The 20,119-nt window shown below is 43.4% G+C and overlaps 1 protein-coding gene across 1 annotated transcript; it reads left to right on the forward strand.

Annotated features, from left to right (window-relative positions):
* Positions 1-372: 372 nt before the first annotated feature.
* On the forward strand, positions 373-19,118 carry usp38 (ubiquitin specific peptidase 38). The gene is made up of 11 exons (XM_084044855.1): positions 373-580; positions 1,104-1,826; positions 7,478-7,613; positions 8,419-8,548; positions 8,716-8,817; positions 11,670-11,828; positions 12,671-12,864; positions 14,114-14,207; positions 14,635-14,741; positions 15,262-16,630; positions 18,509-19,118. The coding sequence occupies exons 2-11, from the start codon at positions 1,145-1,147 to the stop codon at positions 18,680-18,682; spliced, it is 3,147 nt and encodes a 1,048-aa protein (XP_083900981.1). The 5' UTR covers positions 373-580; positions 1,104-1,144; the 3' UTR covers positions 18,683-19,118.
* Positions 19,119-20,119: the final 1,001 nt, after the last annotated feature.

The raw sequence follows: 20,119 nt of genomic DNA on the forward strand, positions 1-20,119 counted from the left end.
ATAAGCTCAGAACTCGCCGCATAGCGACGCCTTGTGAGCTTGTAGTTCGGCTATTTTCAAACATTTTAATACTTTTACTTTTGGGGTAGCCTAGTTTAAGTATAGTTTGATGCCAATACTTTTGTACTTTTACTCAAGTAACATTTTGAACACAGGCATTTTACCCCTGCCTTTTACTTGTAACAGATTATTTTTATATTGTGGTATTGCTACTTTTACTTATATGTAAATATCTGAGTACTTCTTCCACCACCGTTAGTACGTTATGTTGACACGGTACGAGAAAAAAACAAAAATCAGTTACTAGTGTAAAAATTCAGCATTAAACCTTGTACTTATGTTTGCTTTTTGTGAGGTAGGTGGTTTACTAGAATCAGGCACTGACTAGACGAAATGTGTCATGCCTGGGGTCCTCGGAGTATCTCCCGTCCACGGCAATGACGTCAGAGGAAGAGTAATCAGCTGATTTAAAGCAGTAGAAAAACACATAATAACAGGTTTTAGGTGTCAGAGAATAAGTAACGTCTTGCAGGTACTGTAAGGATTATCAGGACGGACAGTCGTGTCATGATTCATCTGGGTAAGGACTTCACACGACTCTTCTGTACGTTGATAACAGCATTTATGCTAAGTCAGTGGCACCTATAACGTTACATGGCTATTGGCTAGGCCTAGTTGTGTTGCTTTGTTCGTTCAGTGTGGACGTTATTTAAATGTTAAATTATATATTCGACATCTAACAGGAGAACCCACTGCCTCGGTCACTTGCCAGTGAAAGGGAATTGTATTGAGGAACTTTACGTAGCTTTGTGGGCTCTTTAAAACTACCATACTTGTCTATTTACTACATAGCCATGCTAATGTTAGCATGACATAAACACTAGCGCTATTCTCTCTGTACTGTTGATGACAGTGTAATATGTCATCATAACACAACGAAGAGGGATGTATAGCCAAGCTGCTTAATTGACATTTAATTTGGATGTTTGTGGATCAAAGTAACACAGTAGTTTGTCATAAGCTAGATGTAAACATGAAATCAGTTGTCCATTTTCAGGTGCCATCTAGCTGAGTCAGTCCTTTTTTTTGCTCTCTTTGTGCAGGTTTGGTCCTTTATCCCTCCTTTCTATAGACTGCCATCATCATGGACAAGATTTTGGAGGCCCTGGTGTGCTCAAGCCACCCTGTTAACCTGAAGAAGGCCATTGTGAAGAGGGTGGTGGAAGCAGCAGAGAAGGAAGTCTCGGAGGAGCAATGTAAGGCGCTGTACACTCTCACTGCCCGGTTCATCTTACTGGGCGAAGATGCCTTCCAGAAGAAGGTGGGCTTCCAGGTCCTTGAAGCCTACGCTCGCTATCACCGCCCTGAATTTGAGCATTTCTTCACCAAAGACTTTGTCCTCGGCCTGCTGCAGCAGGGCTACGGCCCCCTGGACCGCAAGGACCCGGCCGTTATAGACTACATCCACTGCGGCCTGCGTCTGCTCATCAGCTGCCCCTCGGTGCTGGAGATCTTCAGTGTCGTCCAGGTGGAGGTGTTGAGGATGGTGTGCGAGCGGCCCGAGCCTGTCCTTTGCGCCCGCCTCAGCACCATGCTGTCAGACTTCCTGCAGTGCATACCTAAGGACAAGACGGCCATTCTGTTTTGCCAGCAGCTGGTGAGGACCATCAGCTACTTCAATTGCCCCGCCAGCCAGGAGAGGGAGCTACGGGAATATGTGGGTCAGGTGACCAAGGTCAGCACACTGCTGCAGAACATCTGGAAGGCTGAGCCGGCCACTCTGCTGCCCTCCCTGCAGGAGGTGTTCGCCATCATCTCCTCTACCGGTGAGACGACTCCTCCAAGAACGATGCTATCCACCTTTTTCCTAGGCTTTTCACTGTGTTCCACTTCCTGTCTTTTGATCCAATGAAATCTAATGAAACCGGTCAGATGACTAATGATATCCAATGAAATCCGACAGGAAGTGGAAAACACACAGCCAAGAAACAGGTGAATAGTAGAGGAAAATTATCAAAAGTTGAAGTAAATGTTCATCAGAATTAGAATCAGGTTTATTGTCACATCACAGGTTTACAGAAGTAAAAAAGTGGGCGAAATTAATCACAGACAATGGTAGAAATGTTCTTACTTTGTGCACAAAATAGGTTTGCACCACACAATCATGACATGGAGTCATGACATGCTGCATACTGGCCAATTGTGTTATTTTGTGTTATTACCAAAGTGCATATTAGTGAATCAGAATCCTTCTAAATTGACAAGTGCATTTCCTATCTTTCCACTCAAACAGAGAGTGTCTCCTTTCAAACCCCAATGGTTCTAATCAGCCCCCCGCCCACAGGAGTGGCCCAATTCTCTCACAACTTGCTACAAAAATCCCTCATGAAAAACTATATAATCTACTACCTTTCATTTTCAACCTTCACATGTGTCTCCTTCTCTAATAATCAAAAAGTGCTATATCTTTCATCTCGCAATTTACTTCCGGATGGTTCGTTTTGCACTTTTTTTGCCACATCGGCCACGGGAAAGAAATAAGCGCTGCCGTGGTCTATGGAAACGAGCCCAAAAGTGCACCCAAATAAGCCCAAAATCGCTTATACAAACAGTCAGACCTGGCAACGCAGCCTACGCCAATCATGCGTGAGAGATCTACAAGCTATGGGGCAGAGACGCCACCGTATCTTAGCAACAACTACAGCGCTCACTCTCATTGGTCGTGTCACGCTAAGAGCAGTCTCCAGACAATGGCATCGCAGACAGCTTGCTGTTACTGCTGTAGCCATCACAGTTAGTCCCAGCGACGACGGACAGGGCGCTGTGATAGCTGCCATGTCGCTAACGCTAACGTGGTTGTCATGCCTGCAGCGGCTGTGCAATCACTTTGTCAACAATGCACGTTCGTGTGGTGAATGTCAATATTGCTGCTCAGTTAGTCCATTGTAGATGGTGTATGTTTGTGTGTGTCTTCTGGAGAACTGTAGCTCCACAGCAACTACAGTAACTAACGTAATGGCAGGACCGCCCCGTGCAACGCATGTTGCTGCATTATGGTCATGTAGTAATTTCAGATAATTTCGCTCCGATTACAGCAGTGCTTATCAACCGTTTCACGCCTTACTTGATCTGGGGACCCCCCCCATTCTGTTTGACTCCGTTCCACAAGTACATATTGTGAAAATAGCCGATCTACAAGCTCAAAACGCCTCACGTTGAGAGGCTTTGTAAGCTTGTAGATCGGCTATTTTCTACATGACTGCCTCTTTCTTACATTCTTTGACAATGTGGCCCATGTTTTCATAGTATAGTTTGTTGACTACTTTTGTTGCAGAAATGCTCATTTCCTTTACTTTCCTTTTTTTATTGTCTCCGCCAGGCCGAAAGGCATGGCGCAAGACTATGTTTCACCCCCTGTCCGTCCGTCTGTGATAGCTAATCTCTCACATCGTTGACTTGATCGCAGCAAAATAACAGCCCGATGAGTCAGTGAGAGCTGGATAAACGAGGTAAAATGTGTCAAAAGGAGTCTGTACGGCTGTCGATAAATGAACACATGACGTCGGTGGGAGAGGAGATATTGTGTCTTTTGGACAAACAGCAGCGTCGTGCTGATGTTTGTTGTGTGAAGCAGCTTAATGTCAGAGTGTTTGTGTTGGAGCGCCTCAGTGCGGCTGCAGAGTTCATGTGCAACCTCTTCCAGAGAGAGACAGAGACACTAGAAACTCTGCTGGGGAAAAAAACACTGCTGGGCATTGACTTTCATATGGACATTGATCTACACACTGCAGGTATATCTGCTACACACACAACATCAAACTACACACTGCAGGTATGATGCAGCGTTTGCATTACAGCCAGCATGCCAGCGTAGTTCCCATATGGTTTCAAGGTGGGCTAAACCATATGGACCCCATGTCAGCAATGTCAGCGGCATCCACTTCAGTCCCAACTGCGATGCCCATGCAGGCTATAAGTAGCTTCTACCTGGCCCTTAGGTGGGCCCCAACTACCCATGTTTATGTGGGACCAAGGCGGGTCCTACCTGGGTTTGCCCATGCAGGCTTTAACTGGGTTCTACCTGGGCCCTAGGTGTACCCTAACCAACCACAGTGCAGTGCCCATCGCTCCAATTGTTGTGACCTCAGGGCTCTCAATACTGCACATTGGTGGAGGAGGAGGGGCCGCAGGGCGACCGCACACATCGCTGAACCAATGGTAGCCCACGGATGTTTCCTCTGGGGATTTACAATCTGCCCCTCTATGCCACATATCATCCGCACTACAGGGTCTTCACTGACCGAGCCACGGCCCCACTGACCCTCATGACGCTACGCCACTTATATGAGTTGCCAAGTGGCCGCGGACGCTACGTGGGCGTGGCCGCGGGCTAGACGCGAGCCCCCGCGTAGCGGGGGCGAGCTTCTAGTTCTTACAATTTCTTAGTTATAGCATAATGTGATGCCCGGGATTTGAACCCAGGTCTCCCACGCAGGAAGGGACACTAAAGCATAACATCTTAATAACCACTAGCCTAAAGGGGAATTCCCCCTTGGGCGAGGGAGATATTAGACTTTTGGTCTTCAGGCTGAGGCTCTGAGCCACTCTGCTACAATAATACCAGGCCCCAAACTCGGTAGGGTCGTTTTAGCACTGGTAGTTGGAGGGTCTGTTGAAGGCTCAGAGCATAGTGTAAAGTCAGCTTGTCCATCCAATTTTTTCATTGCCACAGCACTGTCTGCTGCCCACGAGAATGTGCTACATTTTATGTATAGCAACAGTTTTTGTAGAAACTACTGTAGCACCAGCACATTTTTTGCTATAGAAACTTAATACAGACCATAATATTTGGGTTGAAATCTGTCATTCAGACAGTGGGCTAAGGACGCTCCTGTAGTCATGCAGCTGCAATTATTTGGAAGGTTAGTAATATAGGATTACAACATATCCTTTCCTACATGTTTTAGATTTCCCTCCACACAGCTGATTCAAATTAATGATCAATGCCTTATTATCAAGCCCTGAACTTGCATAACAAGCATCATTTAATCCCCATGTGGAGATTCGGGTGTCACAGCAGCAAGCAACAGCAGTAATAATGAATGAAACACAGGAGGTAGGCTACAGCTAAGAGCAAGTGTCAAGAGCCGAGCCAAAACAAATAAGAATACAAATTAAATAAAGAATAATACACTTGACCATGGGGATCACACCAGGCACGATGCAAAATCTGTGTCCACACAGCGATTTAACTATGAAAGGCCTCGTGGGACATTGAAAAGTCGAAATAACTGGTAGATCTAAGTCTTCATATTTATATATGTAAACTGACTCGCAAATTAAATTCTGTCTATGTGAACTGTTGTATCTTGTAACTTGATTCATAATGTAGTGTAATTGCCAGTACTGGTTTGACTTTACAAAACCCATGATGACTCCACTCCAGCACGTTGGAACACTTTCCTCTTTCAAATTATTCAGGCTGCCAGCAACGGCATACTTTGATCCCATCTCTTAATTTTCTCATTTATATCTGTTTGATCTTAAATCAATACAGATTCTATAAAGATTTTCATAACTGTGTATTGTAGCATAAAGGCTGGCTCCTTCATTGTCTTATGACTGATTAGTGCTGGGTGATGAGTGAATGGTATAAACTAAACTTCCATGTCCGAAGGAGCTCTTCCTTTAGCCTATGGTAGCTCTGGGGGCGGCCATAGCTGAATGGTTAGTGAGCCCGCCTAGGGAGCCAGAGACCCTGGTTGCCCCAGGTTCGATTCCAGGCCAGGTCAGCGTATGTGTCGATGAAATGAAATTTGTCCCTGAGCAAGACTCTTAACCCCTAATTGCTCACAGGTTCTCATTGGAAACAAGACCGCAAGGACTTTCATGAACGGCCTGTTAAAAGGAATTATCATTTATCCTTATCTGGTCCATAGTGCTATGGACCAGAGCTAAGCAGCCCATTAAACATTTTAAAGAATCAAATGCATTATTGAAGGTAGTAGTGATGAGCGGGTCGACCCGTAACCCGCGGGTCAACCTGCGGCGCGGGTGGGTCGAGTCAGAATTTCAGAGGCAATTATGCGGGCTGTGGGTGAGCGGGTCAGCCGCTCTCACACGCAAAAAAAATAAAAATAATCACATGCTCTTGTTTTGTCTGTATTCCTAATAAGAATAATAACAATAAAACAGTTTGAATATACTTGGGGATTATATTCTAACCATGATTTTACAGAATTTAAAAAAAGTCGCGGGGCGGGTTGAGCCATAGATTTATATATGGGTTCGCGGGGCGGGTTGGGTTCCGTCGCGGGGCGGGGCGGGTCATGAAAAAACCTGACCCGCTCATCACTAGAAGGTAGGGTAAGTGATATTTTTTGGTTAAAGGGTCAAAGCACTGTATTCTGATAGTAATCATTTGCAATAGAGCGTTTGTTCAGTAACATGGGTCTCCCTGTCTCCAGTTCTAATAAATAGAAAATACATTTTCTGGTGTGTTGCCAATTTCAGTCAATCATGAAAGAGAACCTATTTATCAGCTTCAGTTGTATAGTGTTCCAAATTTGTCAGCTTGTTTCTTTGTCATCACTTCTAATTTCACTTGTTTATCCTGTGTGAGTTCTCTTTCCTGAGCTGAAAATGCAATGCATGTTCTATCTACTAAAGAGCTGGACAGACATGGAGACTGCTGTTACTGAACAAAGTGAACACTCTAGAAATGTTGAATTCAGAAAACAGAGCTATTTCACTTAAACTTACCCTACCATTAATGAATGCATTATACATTTTATATTCACAGTTTTACTAAAGACACAAATGACAGATCTACAAGCTCACAACGCACTGTGATGTGACGCATTGTGAGCTATACATTTTTGAAAATAGGGCTTAAGTGGTGAACGTATTGAAGTTGCTTCTGCCATGATGTGTAGGCTAATGCTAGGCAGTATTTTCTTTATGTGGGAAGGAGAATTGAATCAATCTTCCTGCTGAAATCTTGCCAGTTTACGCACAACAGTGATTCATATCGCAGAGAACACAGGTTATGAGTTTTGCCCTATTATGCTCCACTCCTCAGCTGGGCATGAATGTCATCCATCAACTGGCACTTAGGCTATTTCTATTTCTACAGAATTGTGGGTTTTTGTGGTTGGCCTGTTATTCCTCTGGTTTCCTCCCTCAAAATACACAGTGGAGGGCAGTAGTGAGCTTTGGATGTCAAATGATTTGACTTTGAAAATACTAGGCTATACTTAATTAAACAAGAAATGTTTAATATTATGCAGTCCGTTCCCTTTTTTTCTTATTCTTTATTTGGACAAATTAAGACAAAGCTTTAGAGGGAGGTGGTAGAGGGGCTACAGCCACTGGTTGGATGTGAGCTTAGGCCACGTTTGAGTCTGTAGAATTAACCTCTTGGCTATCAGTTCCTGCTAAGTTATATTTATTTTAACATTTTTGCTTTCCTCTGTAGACTCTGCCTTTGATCCATCCATTGCTCTGGCCAGCCTGGTGCAGCACATTCCACTCCAGATGATCAATGTGCTTATCAAGAGCCTCACCACAGACCAGAACGTCAAAGACGCCAGCATCACTCAAGCACTCTGCAGGTTAGCAGGCTACAGTTCTTCTATAACAGATGTGAATGGATGTTGTGGCATTATAGGTAGATATACAATAATATTATAGATTTTCACTTTATTCACAAAGCAATAACAGTTCAAGTATTTTCTTGGTGAAACATTTACATTTGCGTAGTAGCAACCCTGGTACCGACAATTTGGCTTTGGGCATGCAACTGGTTGCAGCTGCACATTAGAGTCCCACAGTGTATTGGAGCAACATAGCAAACAGATCATGAGCATTGAGCACAGACACAAGTCTTGCACAGACTTGCATAGTCGTAAATTATGCAGAGTGACCGCAATAAAAAAGTTACCTACAAAGACTGGTGAGAGATCGCGATTCCATATTATCAAATACTTATTTCGCCCACCCAGGATGTGAAATACCAAGTGTTAAGATTATTTACACAATGATAAATGCACACAGTGTTAAAATGACCCCTGGCTAATAAGCCATCTTAATACATTATAATTGCCCTCTATAACTAAAATTAAAAACACCTTAAATATTTTATTTATTTTAGAAAAGGTTAATCTTTTACTCAAGGGGGACAGCCCCCGTCACAAGTTGATGATGTCATTTGTCCCTCTGTGTATTAAAAATATTGTTTTGATGCTCATATTAACCTTTAAGTTATTTTTGTTATTTATGTTTTTAATGTCACATGCATTCCATAAATGCCATAGGACTGGACCACGCATGGACAAATGACATCATCATGTAACAAATGTAATGCATTGTCACATACTTTTCAAATACTATTCTTCTGGTCTTGTTTAACCTGTGCAGGATGATAGACTGGCTTTCTTGGCCTCTGGCCCAGCATGTTGACACCTGGGTCATCGCCCTGCTGAAAGGACTGGCTGCGGTACAGAAGTTCACCATCCTTATAGACGTCACCCTGCTCAAGATCGAGCTGGTGAGTCAGGGAACACATCTCTTTGAGTTTATTATTGGCTTCTTTCTTTTTCTGTCTCTCTTGCTTAATCTCTGTGAAATTGCCATAGTTGTCGGCCTGGATGGATGGATAGATGAATAGATAAAGAGGTTGGTCGATGGGTGCAATAACTTGATCTTTTTCCATAGGTGTTCAACCGCCTCTGGTACCCTATTGTGCGCCAGGGGGCGCTAGTCGTACTCTCCCACATGCTGCTGAGTTTCCAGCATTCCCCTGAGGCCTTCCACTTGGTAAGGGCACCTTCTCTCTCTCTCTGTAACCTCGTGTCACCAGTCTTTCCACCTCAGAGGAAAGCCTGGTATGGGTACATACACACATGTCCGTTCGCGACCGTTCCGCGTCCGTTTCCGTTCGCCGGAAGTCCCATCCACTCCCATGTTTAAAAAAAACGGGACCGTACCCGTTTTTTTTTTGACATGGGAGTGGATGGGACTTCCGGCGAACGGAAACGGTATGAAACGGACGTGGAACGGTCGCGAACGGATATGTGTGTATGCACCCTATGCGTTACTAAAGACCCATGTGATCCGGTCTAGGCCACGCCTACTGACTAAAACTCCGGTTTTGCGGTGCCGCTTTGTTTAGGTTCCCCAATCCCTATTTAAATGGAATAGAATTTCCCCGTGGGATAATACAGACGCTAAATAGTCTCCGGAAAGTACACTCACATTTATATTTAAAAAATAAGCTAAAGTACGCCGCATCAAGGATTTTATTAGGACAGACCTATTTTGTACCTAATACTTTCCGGATTGTCGCGATCCGGTCACCTGATGACGCGCCTGGTGACGTAGGGCTACTTCCGCTCCCGACCGGATCATAGACCCGAAAAGCTTTGCTTCCCAGGCTACTCTCTCTGTTTCCCTTTCCCCACAGCCCATTTCTCTCTCTCTCCCTCTCTCTCTCTCTCTCTCGCTCTGTCTGTTTCACCTCGCCCTTTCCCCACAGCCTATTTCCCTCTCATTCAACTACTTTATTGTCTTCATCGTTTTCTTATGTTCTGGCTTAAATAGCTTCCGACCCTGTAGAGGACCTTTTCCCAAAATGCCCCGGCTCAGCGAAGCTGTTTCGACAAATTATGTGTGAAACACTTGTATATGCTGACACGAGATGGTACTTTATTCAATCAGTTCCATCAGTTCCTAAAAGCATCACAGCACAGGAAAATACTAACCTAACAAGACTGAAATCTCTCGGGTAATCATGATTATTTTGATACGAATTAAAGGTGCAGCAGGCAGTGTCCTTGGAGTAAAACATTTCATAACACTCTGTAAGCTATCTGCAAATCATGTGGTATGAGAGAAAATGCAGTGAGCCCCTGTGTTATTCCTTGCCTCTGTATTTGGATTTTCCTCTTTCCCCCTTAAAGTGTCTCTCGGCCAATCAGGGGAGCTCTATGAACTTGAACTACTGCCTGTCAATCATGCACACACGAATGATTAGCAGGCAGTAGTTGGTATCTTTTAACTTTGTTTAACTTGGCCAAAAGCCAGTATCCACAAAAGGTCCTATTCCGCTGCTGCCAACAACAGTGTATTCAAGAAAACGACCAAAAAAGAAAGCAGAGTATGATCGATCAAGAAATAAAACAACAGTGAACATAGATGGACAGAGCGGAGCGACTGTAAACATTAATGACAGATTCCCCCAGTTTGCCCTGTGTTAAGGGCCATTCACACTGAGCAGTGAGCACTATAACTATAAAAGTATAGTTTTAAAAATCGCTATAAAAGTATAGTTTTAAAAATCGTTCTAAGTCAAGTGGATGGCAGTGTACACACAGACTATAAAAATAAATACAATGGTGAACGATATAGTTATAGTTATCTTGCCCGGTGGGAATGGCGCTTTAGTCTGCTAAATGATCATATAATAGTATACCCTAGTTTGATTTTGATAGAGCTTGCAAAAATAGATCTAAGCATGGTAGTATGCTTGTATCCAGACAGAGTTGATGAATGACTTCTCCAAAGTTGCCTACCGCAACTTTTATTTTGGGAACACAATTATTTGACTACAGTAATATGAACATCTGACTATTTTCAACTATTGGAGATAGATAAGATAAGATGTTCTAACGGAGATTAAATAAAACATTTCACAATGGCCAGTTTTGTTTTCTTCAGTTATGTAATTATTCATGATAGAAACCACAGAAAGTGACCTGCACATTTAAGGCTTTTTCAAGCACTCCATGCACCAAGCAACAGGTGGGGGGGAATATATCTCCAAACTGGCCTGGGAACGCCTCAGGGTCCCCAGTTAGAGCTGCCTAATGTGGACAGGGAAAGGTTATGCTGGGACTCTGGTGGAACTAACCTCGCATCACCAGACTTTTCACCGCGGAGGAAAACCGAGCCGTGTGATTCTGTTTAGAAAAAAAGAAGAAAAACAAACCGTGGTTCCGGTGGTTGGTTCCGGTTGGTGTCGCATTGTTTTTGTGCCCCACATAATGCGAATCAATTAGTTTATTCTCGCTAGTCGTGCTACGAGTAAAGGATGAACATTCCAAACGATTATTATACCAAACGAAACGATTATACCAATTTAAACCAATTTTAAACTAGGGGAATCATTTTGGAGGTGCACGGTATCGGTGGTTCCGGCAGCCTGATGACGTAAAGTTTATTTCTGCTCCAAACGGATCAGAAACCCGAAAATGGTATTGATCCCAGGCTAGGTGGAACTGCTACCTCTACGTCCCGACTGTGGATAAGCAGACGAAGTTGGATGGATCGATCCCCAAACTTGTATAGAGTGTATACGTCTGTATACTTTTATATTTATTGGCAGTGTCTCTTGCTCTGCACCAGGCAAGATTATTATATAGGGTGTATACATCTGTATACTTTATTTATATTTGTGGAAGGTGTATTTATTGTGATGTTATTCTTCTGTACCTATTGTACTCCTTATCTGTAACTTGCTGTGTTGGCTCTGGCACCTGATTTTTCCCCTTTGAGGTCAATAAAGGTATATATCTCTCCCTCTCTGTCCCAGTATACTAGTTTTAAGATATTGTCAATATACAGGTATACTCATTCTAAAACACCATCTGTCTGTCTGTCCATATCCTTAGGTTGTACCACATGTGGTCCATTTGGTTCAGTCTCTGAGGACAGACGGCCTTCCTACCAGTAAGGCCTTTCTCCTGCAGTTCACTGAGCTGGTCCACTGTATGATGTACCAGTATTCTGGCTTCCCTGAACTCTATGAACCCATTCTGGAGGCCATCAAGGTAAACAGAACCATGGGACACGTCTTATACAACTGGCTCTGCAGAAAAGGAAAGTTTTAACCACACAAACATTCATTCGGCGAAAATGTAGATTTACAAGCTTAGCTTTTATCAGTGAAGAGATTTGGTATAGATGGAAAAAAGGAGGGGGAGGATAGTCTAGACTAGGGAATTCACAAATACAGATCTTTAGAAGGCGATTTTGACTCTCAAAAAGTAGTCGAATAATCGCAGGAGATATAACATCATCCAATATAAATGATAACATTTCGTCACACCTCAGATGCAACCAGTAAAGGGTTAACTTACCTGGAGGTTGGTGAACTAACATTCATCGATTTGGCTCTGAGAGGCTGTTACTTACAAATGAGATGCGTGAACTTATTGGACTAAACCCCTAGCTGCTTGAGGCTATAGATTGGACTCCATGGACTGACTGCTATAATTTGTATATTAACAAATCTACAAGTTATGATATATCTTAGTGAATATTCGACGTTGATGTGTACAGTGTCGAATAGTGGTTTTGATAGTCGAATAGTCGAATATTTCTGTGATGTATAGACCTAGTGAAGTATAGACCTAGTAGACTAGGTCTATACTTTGCTGACCGGAGGGGCTCCGGTCAGCAAATTCTATATGAGGTTTAGTGGTTAAACTATTATTATACAGCACAACATTGATAAATTGCACTTATGTGATGAAAGGTTTAACATATTAAAATACCGTCATCAATGCAATCCATAAGGTATGAAATGGGGCCAAAGAGTATTCTATTTATTTTCTCTTTAGTGTACCAAGAGTGTGACCGGTCGTCCTGTTTTTTCACTGTGTTTTTCCAGGATCTTCCAAAGCCCAGTGAGGAGAAGATCAAGCTGGTTCTAAACCAAAGTGCCTGGACCTCTCAATCCAACTCACTTGCCCCAGGTCTACTGAGGCTGGCTGGGAAGTCAGAGACCGGAAAAACAGGCCTGGTGAACCTGGGAAATACCTGCTACATGAACAGCATCATCCAGACGCTCTTCATGGCCACCGAGTGAGTGCTGCCCAACGTACATAGCATATTAAAAGTGCATTTTCAGTGGTACAGGTGAAAGGAAATGCATGGGAAGATACGATGTTTGTTGATGGCAGGGTTCTTGGTTGGTACAGTAGTACGAGGCTGAAGTAAATTCAAGTAAAACTATTCCCAGCGAGCCCCTTAATCCTAAACCTTTAACTCAGTAAGTGCTATACTGTAAAAAAGAGAAAAAAACGTTTATTAATAATAATAATACCTGCATGTAAACACATTAGCTCTTTTAGTTCATCTAATTCTTTTTTTTATTTTATTGATTTTGGGACCTAACAGAAAATGACAGGATTAATTCATAACATGGTTAATGTTTACTTTAAAAGAGATTGGAAACTCCTTGCTTGCAAAATGTTGAACTTTTATTAGTGCTACAAAAGCACATAACTCAATATTGGTGCATGATGGCGGTGATGGATGACTGCATTGAAAACATGCAGGTACACAATGCGTTTTCCTCAGACAGCCTGCTTCCAATCTTTAGTGTTTTATTACTAGTCCATGTATCCCCTGGGGTGTGCACATCCAAACTATGTGTGTACTTGAGGCCACAACTGGCACTACAGATCCCCACTGAGGAGAAAAAATGCAGGAAAACAGCCTCAGCCTCAGAATTCTTTTTACATTTTCTTACTCTTTGGATAAATGTGTTCTTTTCCACCATCAGTTGATGCTTCATATCCATATGAGTAAAATCCCCAGGGTGCTTTGTTTGTTTCTGGAACACAGTTCTTATATGACGCGATCTAAGATTGCCTTATGGGGATTTCAATACAAAACAAATTACACCGTGGCCCAGGGGGTTGGCGCCCTCTAGCGGCAGTGATGTCAGACTTAGGTGCTCTATTGGTGCACCAATATGTACCAAGGCTAGTGCTTTGGGGTGTTTATATCAAAGTCCTTCGTGTGTGTGTGTGTGTGTGTGTGTGTGTGTGTGTGTGGCCCAGGTACAGCATGCTACTAGGAGAGCACCCACGGCAATCTTAATTGAGAGAGAGTTAAAACAAAGAAGAATGCTAATAAACAGCTTAAATTAGCTTCCTCACTCCCTTCATATGCCAATGGATTAGGAGAGACAGAAGGAAGGACAGAAGCCTGTGTTTCCCACTGTGTTATGGATAGCCTAATTGTTACTTCCGGTAATGTGACTTAAACTTGAATGAATCATAGACATTGACTTTGGGAGAAATTAACAACAGTGTTTGTGTCCCAGTTTCAGGAGGCGTGTGTTGTCTTTACATCTAAACGGTGCCAATATAATGATGAAAAAACTCCAGCTGATCTTTGCCTTCCTTGCACACACACAGGTTAGTGTTATTCAGCCGTTGCCTATGTTTAACCACGTACATCTTATGTACTTTGTCGTAATAGCGACAAGCTCACAACGCGTTGCAGTGCGACACATTGCAACATGTTGTGAGCTTGTGCATTGGTTATTTTGTTCAACAAGAAAAAAATATATATGTGAATAATTGTTAAGATTTTAATATTAATGTGGTTAATAAGAGTGTTATGTATTCCTGTAGAGAACAATGTGTAAAGCATGGCAGGGACACCACCAAAGTTAAGGGTTTGAATCCACTGCAGATTCTACACAATGTACCCATGGTATTTTAAGGCACTTTGGAAAAATACTTTAATCAAATGTAATATTGACATGACATGACATAATGACGTGAAGAGTGTGTATGCATGCATTGTGCTCATGTCTGTCTGTATGCATCTGTCCTACAGAGGGCAGCATATGCTCCCAGGAACTTCTTTGAAGCATCTCGACCTCCTTGGTTCAATGCAGGCGCCCAGCAGGACTGTTCTGAGTACCTCCGCTTTCTCCTAGACAGGTATCACTACAGTCACACTCAAATTCTATATACTTCGTTGACCAGGTTCTCCCCATTTCCCTTGACACTAAATCTACTGTTTTTGGTGAAAATAGTTGATGTCAACGCTCACCGCAACATATTGTGACCTTGTAGATCGCCTTCGATCGAGTATTATGACATCATGCCCAGAATGGGGACAGCATGGTTAACTGCAGGTGGTTAATCAATGTCAGTTCAACTTAGAACTGCACAGAATTTGTTGAGAGTTTGTTCTGAAGATAAAAATGAGTCGTACTTCAATTTGCTCTGATGAAGGTTACATGCCGAAACGCGTTAGCAGCTGAAGGAATAAAGAAAATGGTCAACTGAGCTACTCGTCTTGCATTTTTTATTTTTTGGAGTGCGCTTTTCCCATCTTGTGGATTTCAATGTTGGATAAAATTATTCTGATTGAACAGCATTGTAATTGCAGTGATGATAATCATTACACACATTAAGTGTATTATATCTAAGATCATGTCTGTCCTCTGTTGTCAAGGTTACATGAAGAGGAGAAAACCCTGCAGGTCCTGGAATCGGCCAAGTCAAATGTCGTCTCTTGCAGCGACACTACTAGCAAAGACCCAGGGACTCAGACTCCTACAGAAGGGATGCAAGATGCACGTTTGACCCTTGTAGATACCAAACCTGCGGCTGACAGCAGGACGTTGATTGAGACAATGTTTGGTGGAAGACTGAGCACGGGCATCCGCTGTATGCAGTGCAACAGCATCTCCGAGAAGGACGAACCCTTTACCGACCTATCGCTGGCCTTCTGCCCCTCTGCTGACGTCACCCAAGAAGGCCCTCAGACTGAAGGGCCCTCTGAAGATCCCAAGGGGCTTTGCCAGGGTGCTGTCAACGGTGGCAGCGAAGCCCCCGAACAAGGTCCAGCAGCAAAATCAACAGCTGGCGGCGTCCATTTTGCACCCGTGACCAATGAACCACCTCCCTCTGTGCCTGACATGGTCAACTACTTCCTGGCCCCGGAGATTCTGGATGCAGAGAATGCCTACTTCTGTGAGAGGTGCGGATCGCTGCAACGGGCGGAGAAGGCCATGAGGGTGGTGGCTGCGCCAGAGTACCTGATCCTCACCCTGCTGCGCTTCTCCTACGATGCCAAGTGCCACGTGCGGCGGAAGATTCTAGACAACGTCACCATTCCACCTCTGATGAGACTGCCCGTGCACGCCCCTCCACCGCCCGGAACATCTTCCTCTTCCACCTCCTCCTCCCCGCCACATCTGCAAGTGGATTCCCCTGAGAGCAGCGAGAACCTGGCAAAGAAGCTCAAACCTTCACAGAAAGACGAGGAAGAGGAGGAGAAGGGTGAAGAGCGAGTAGAGAGATCAGAGCTGATGAATAGAGGAGGAGGCGACATGACGATCCACTCTGTGCCCTACATCCTCAGTTCCGTGGTGATGCATTCTGGGATATCGTCCGAGAGCGGCCACTACTACGCGTACGGCCGGAACATTAATGGGGCGGATGGAGCGCAACACCAGGCCAATCACTTCGCCCTGGAGGAGGACTCGGGGAATGGCCAGCGGGACCTCTCCACCTGCTCCGCCCCGTCAGCCTCATCCAAACAGGTCGAGGTGGTACTTAGCAGCAGCGGCCAGGAGGCCAGGGATTGGCTGCTGTTCAACGACAGTCGAGTGACATTCACGTCCTTCCAGTCAGTGCAGAACATCACCAACCGCTTCCCCAAGGACACAGCTTACGTGCTGCTCTACCGGAAACAGGGAGCGCAGGGGCAGAGCATGAACGGGGGAGGGCCGGCTAACGGAGTGACACTGAGCTCTGAGCCTCCGCTGCAGAAAGAACTGCTGGACGCCATTACCAAGGACAACAAGCTGTACCTGCAGGTGAGGCCAGCGTGCCAAAATGTTGGAAAATGTTATAAAAGTGTCTAGCTGTTGTTGGACACGTGTTGGTGGCACTGGCAGCTGCTGACACACTAGGCCACGCTGCGATAATATTCCTGATTTATACTTGGTTTCGCGCCTGTGTCGCACACTGTTGTGAGCTTGTAGATCGGCTATTTTCAGGGGAGTGCAACTAAGTATAAATCACACGATACTCCTCTCACATATAGGCCCTCTCTCTTTTGACACTCCCCAATTAGTTTCATGACAAAATTGTCCAGGTCTAGCCCATGTCAGCAGCCTTTAAATTGTATTGCTAAGTGCAGGAGGTTAAGGGGAAGAAATTATTAACGTTAACACAAGTATTTAATTCGCTGCCAGTGCCAAGTGGTTCATTGGGCATTCATACCAAGTCACCTTGCTAATTTATCATGTGAGGGAAATGCATTCCACTAATCACATCATTACATCACACCATTACTAACACTGTAACCACCGTTTTGACATGATAATTATTAGCTTATTGTTATTATCATTATTAAAATTTGTATTAGTGATTCAAGTGTGAAATAGCTGTGGGGCTGGCTGCACACTCATGCATCTGTGCACACATTTGGGTGTAAACTGACACAGGAAGAAACCTCACACGCTCTCCCTCACACAGCTCATCGAAGAGAGGAAATTGCTCTGATTTATACTTGGAACCAAATCTGAGCTGTATAAAGGGAGAGTTGTAATTTCATGACTCACTGGTTTGTGGAATGTTGTCAGTCATGTACAGTAGGTGATGACAAGAATCAACCCTAGAGGACGCCGCAATACTCTGAGATGAACTGTCACTATAACATGGCGTCATTGACTGTTACTAACCTTACTTTTGCTGTTAGTGAAGTTTTTTTTTTCCTCTCTTGTTGCTCTATACAGGCCCGCCTTATCACACAGGCTCACTGGGCTGCAGCCCAGGGCACCAAGCTCCGGGGGGCACCAAACCCCCGGGGAAAACAACAAAAACGTACTATTGTACATACTGGCGCTACTTGTACATTGGCACCAAAATATTGTCTCGTAGTGGTGCTGGAGCTGAAACAGCACTCTAATAGCGCTATATCAGTGCCGAAACATTTCAACAGCACTACATATTCAGACACTATAGCCTTTCCTCTAGCGCCACCATTAGGTCAACTTATAGTTTGGTGTAAGGAGCAGCACAGCACAGACCATAGGGTCTTACTCTTTAGTATTGTTTTATTGATGGACACATTGGACGGTCTTGTTTGTTTTTCAGGTATTTTCAGTGTGTAATTCTGGAACTTCAGTTCCTAGATCAACAGTATTAAATCAACCAACAGTAAAGAGTAAAATATTAACTAACATAGGCATAGCACATGGCTGCACAATTTTGCTGTGATGCTAGAGAGATTTTGCAAGAGGAGGACAACCAGCACCAGAAGAGTGTCATGGGCTAAGTGGAGGACTATACGTTTTTTTTCCCTTTTAAATTATTGATAAGTCAAAAGATGGGCATATTGCCATGAAGAAAATAACTAAGGCGGTGAGATAGGTAGGAGACCTGTGGTCTGGATGATTTCACTTTACAGTGCACTTGTGGAAGGACAATAAAGTCGAGTTGAATTTAGATTTGCCTTGGTTCAAAACACTGAAAAGATGGAGTCCTCTACAGAATTAACCAAATCTCTCCCCCTTTTTCCCCCCTATTTTTTTAAAGCTCCATATCATCTCTTAAATCCTTTGGGATCTTTTCCCCATCGTTGTTTTGTGTTGAGACAACAAGAAATGAGTTCACACCCTGGTGAATTACCAGGCCACTATCCACAAAGAAGCAACGAGAAATGATCACCTTTCTCATTTTCCCCACAGGAACAGGAGCTGAACGCTCGGACCCGGGCTCTCCAGGCGGCCTCGTCGTCCTGCTCTTTCAGGCCAAACGGCTCTGACGACAACGATCCCCCGGGCAGCTGTGGGCCCTCTGGAGGCGGAGGAGGGGGTGGTGGGGGTGGGGGGTTCAACACCATTAGCAGACTTGTCTTTTGAACATAGAGAGACTCATTGGAACTGGAACAGACTGACTGGGAGACCTCAGTGTGTGACATCACGCGTTCATATACAGATCTATATGTAGTCTTGGGCGCTAAAGATCTGTACATGAACCTTTTGTTGTTTGCCAGAAAATAAAGAGTACTGAAGATGTTGAAGAACACGCACACACACACACACACACACAAACAAATGCACAACAGTGTTAATTTAGTTTTTAAATCATTTTAGATTGGTATATTCTTAATCTTTTGGATAAAACCATGCCCATATTATTTATTCAATCCCTGCTCCATTTGTATTTATTTTTTGTGACTGTCAACTCCTGACATTTACTCGGTTTCCTACACTTGAAATTGGGGGTTGGGGTGATAGCAATGCTAAGCAACAGAGAATAAACATTTATATTACCTCACTTAAATTAAAAAGAAAACACGATGAAATATAACTTGATTTAAAACAAAAGCTTCAAAAACCTTTATGCAAATTGTAAATTAATCTCTGATTTATACTCTTGTCGCTTTTTCTTTGAAGAGCAAGCAAAGCATTTTGCCCCCCCCCCCCCCCCCCCCGTAGTCTGTGTAATGTTAAATCCATTGTATCAGCTTCTCATCGTAATTGCATTAAACATTGACATTGAACATGAACATTTTCTGTTCATGAATATGATTTATCACAATTTTTGTAAAATTAACACTGGCGTGCACAGACACACACACACACACACACACACTGAGGCATGTACACTACAGATTTGAGAAAGCACTTGTCATTTATCACAAAGAGAGACAGTTGGAGATCCTTGACATTTTTCTGTTAACCATAACTCACAACTGTCTGCCTCAATGACAACCCTCAGTTACCTTTCTGATTTGCATGTAATATTCCTTTATAAGTTATGAGATTGGAATTTGAACCCCCTCACCCTCCACCCTGTTGTTCCAGGGACATTTGGTTATTTGCTGTATGATGAGTGCTTTGTTGTTTTAAAAGTTTCATATCACATGCAATAAATGTACATATGACTTCAAAATCTATTCCAAATGATTGGACCAGTTCTATTTAGTACACTGAGAATTTACAGGAACTAGTTTATTATAGTATGTATTTTATGCTAGAATTATCGACACAATTCCATACTGTTTGATTTGAAGTTTTTGCCTTCGTTTTGAAAATGCAGTTGGAGGCATCATTGAGGATGATGTTTAACAGAGAATTCTAATTTGTTCATTCAGGGAGACTTGATTTTATTTGCCTTTTTTTTTTGTAATGCGGATTTTGGAATGAGAAGTAATGGAATTGACCAGTATATCGGGTCAATAATTGCATTTTGTTGTACCATATCGGATTTGGCGGTTAAGGAAAATGTAAATGCTTTACCATACCCAGCAGTAAAAATCCATTGGAAATTTGTATCATTTTATTTATCCAGGT

This window comes from Gymnoscopelus microlampas (assembly GCF_963454915.1).
Source record: "Gymnoscopelus microlampas genome assembly, chromosome: 2".
In the NCBI taxonomy this organism is placed as follows: Eukaryota; Metazoa; Chordata; class Actinopteri; order Myctophiformes; family Myctophidae; genus Gymnoscopelus; species Gymnoscopelus microlampas.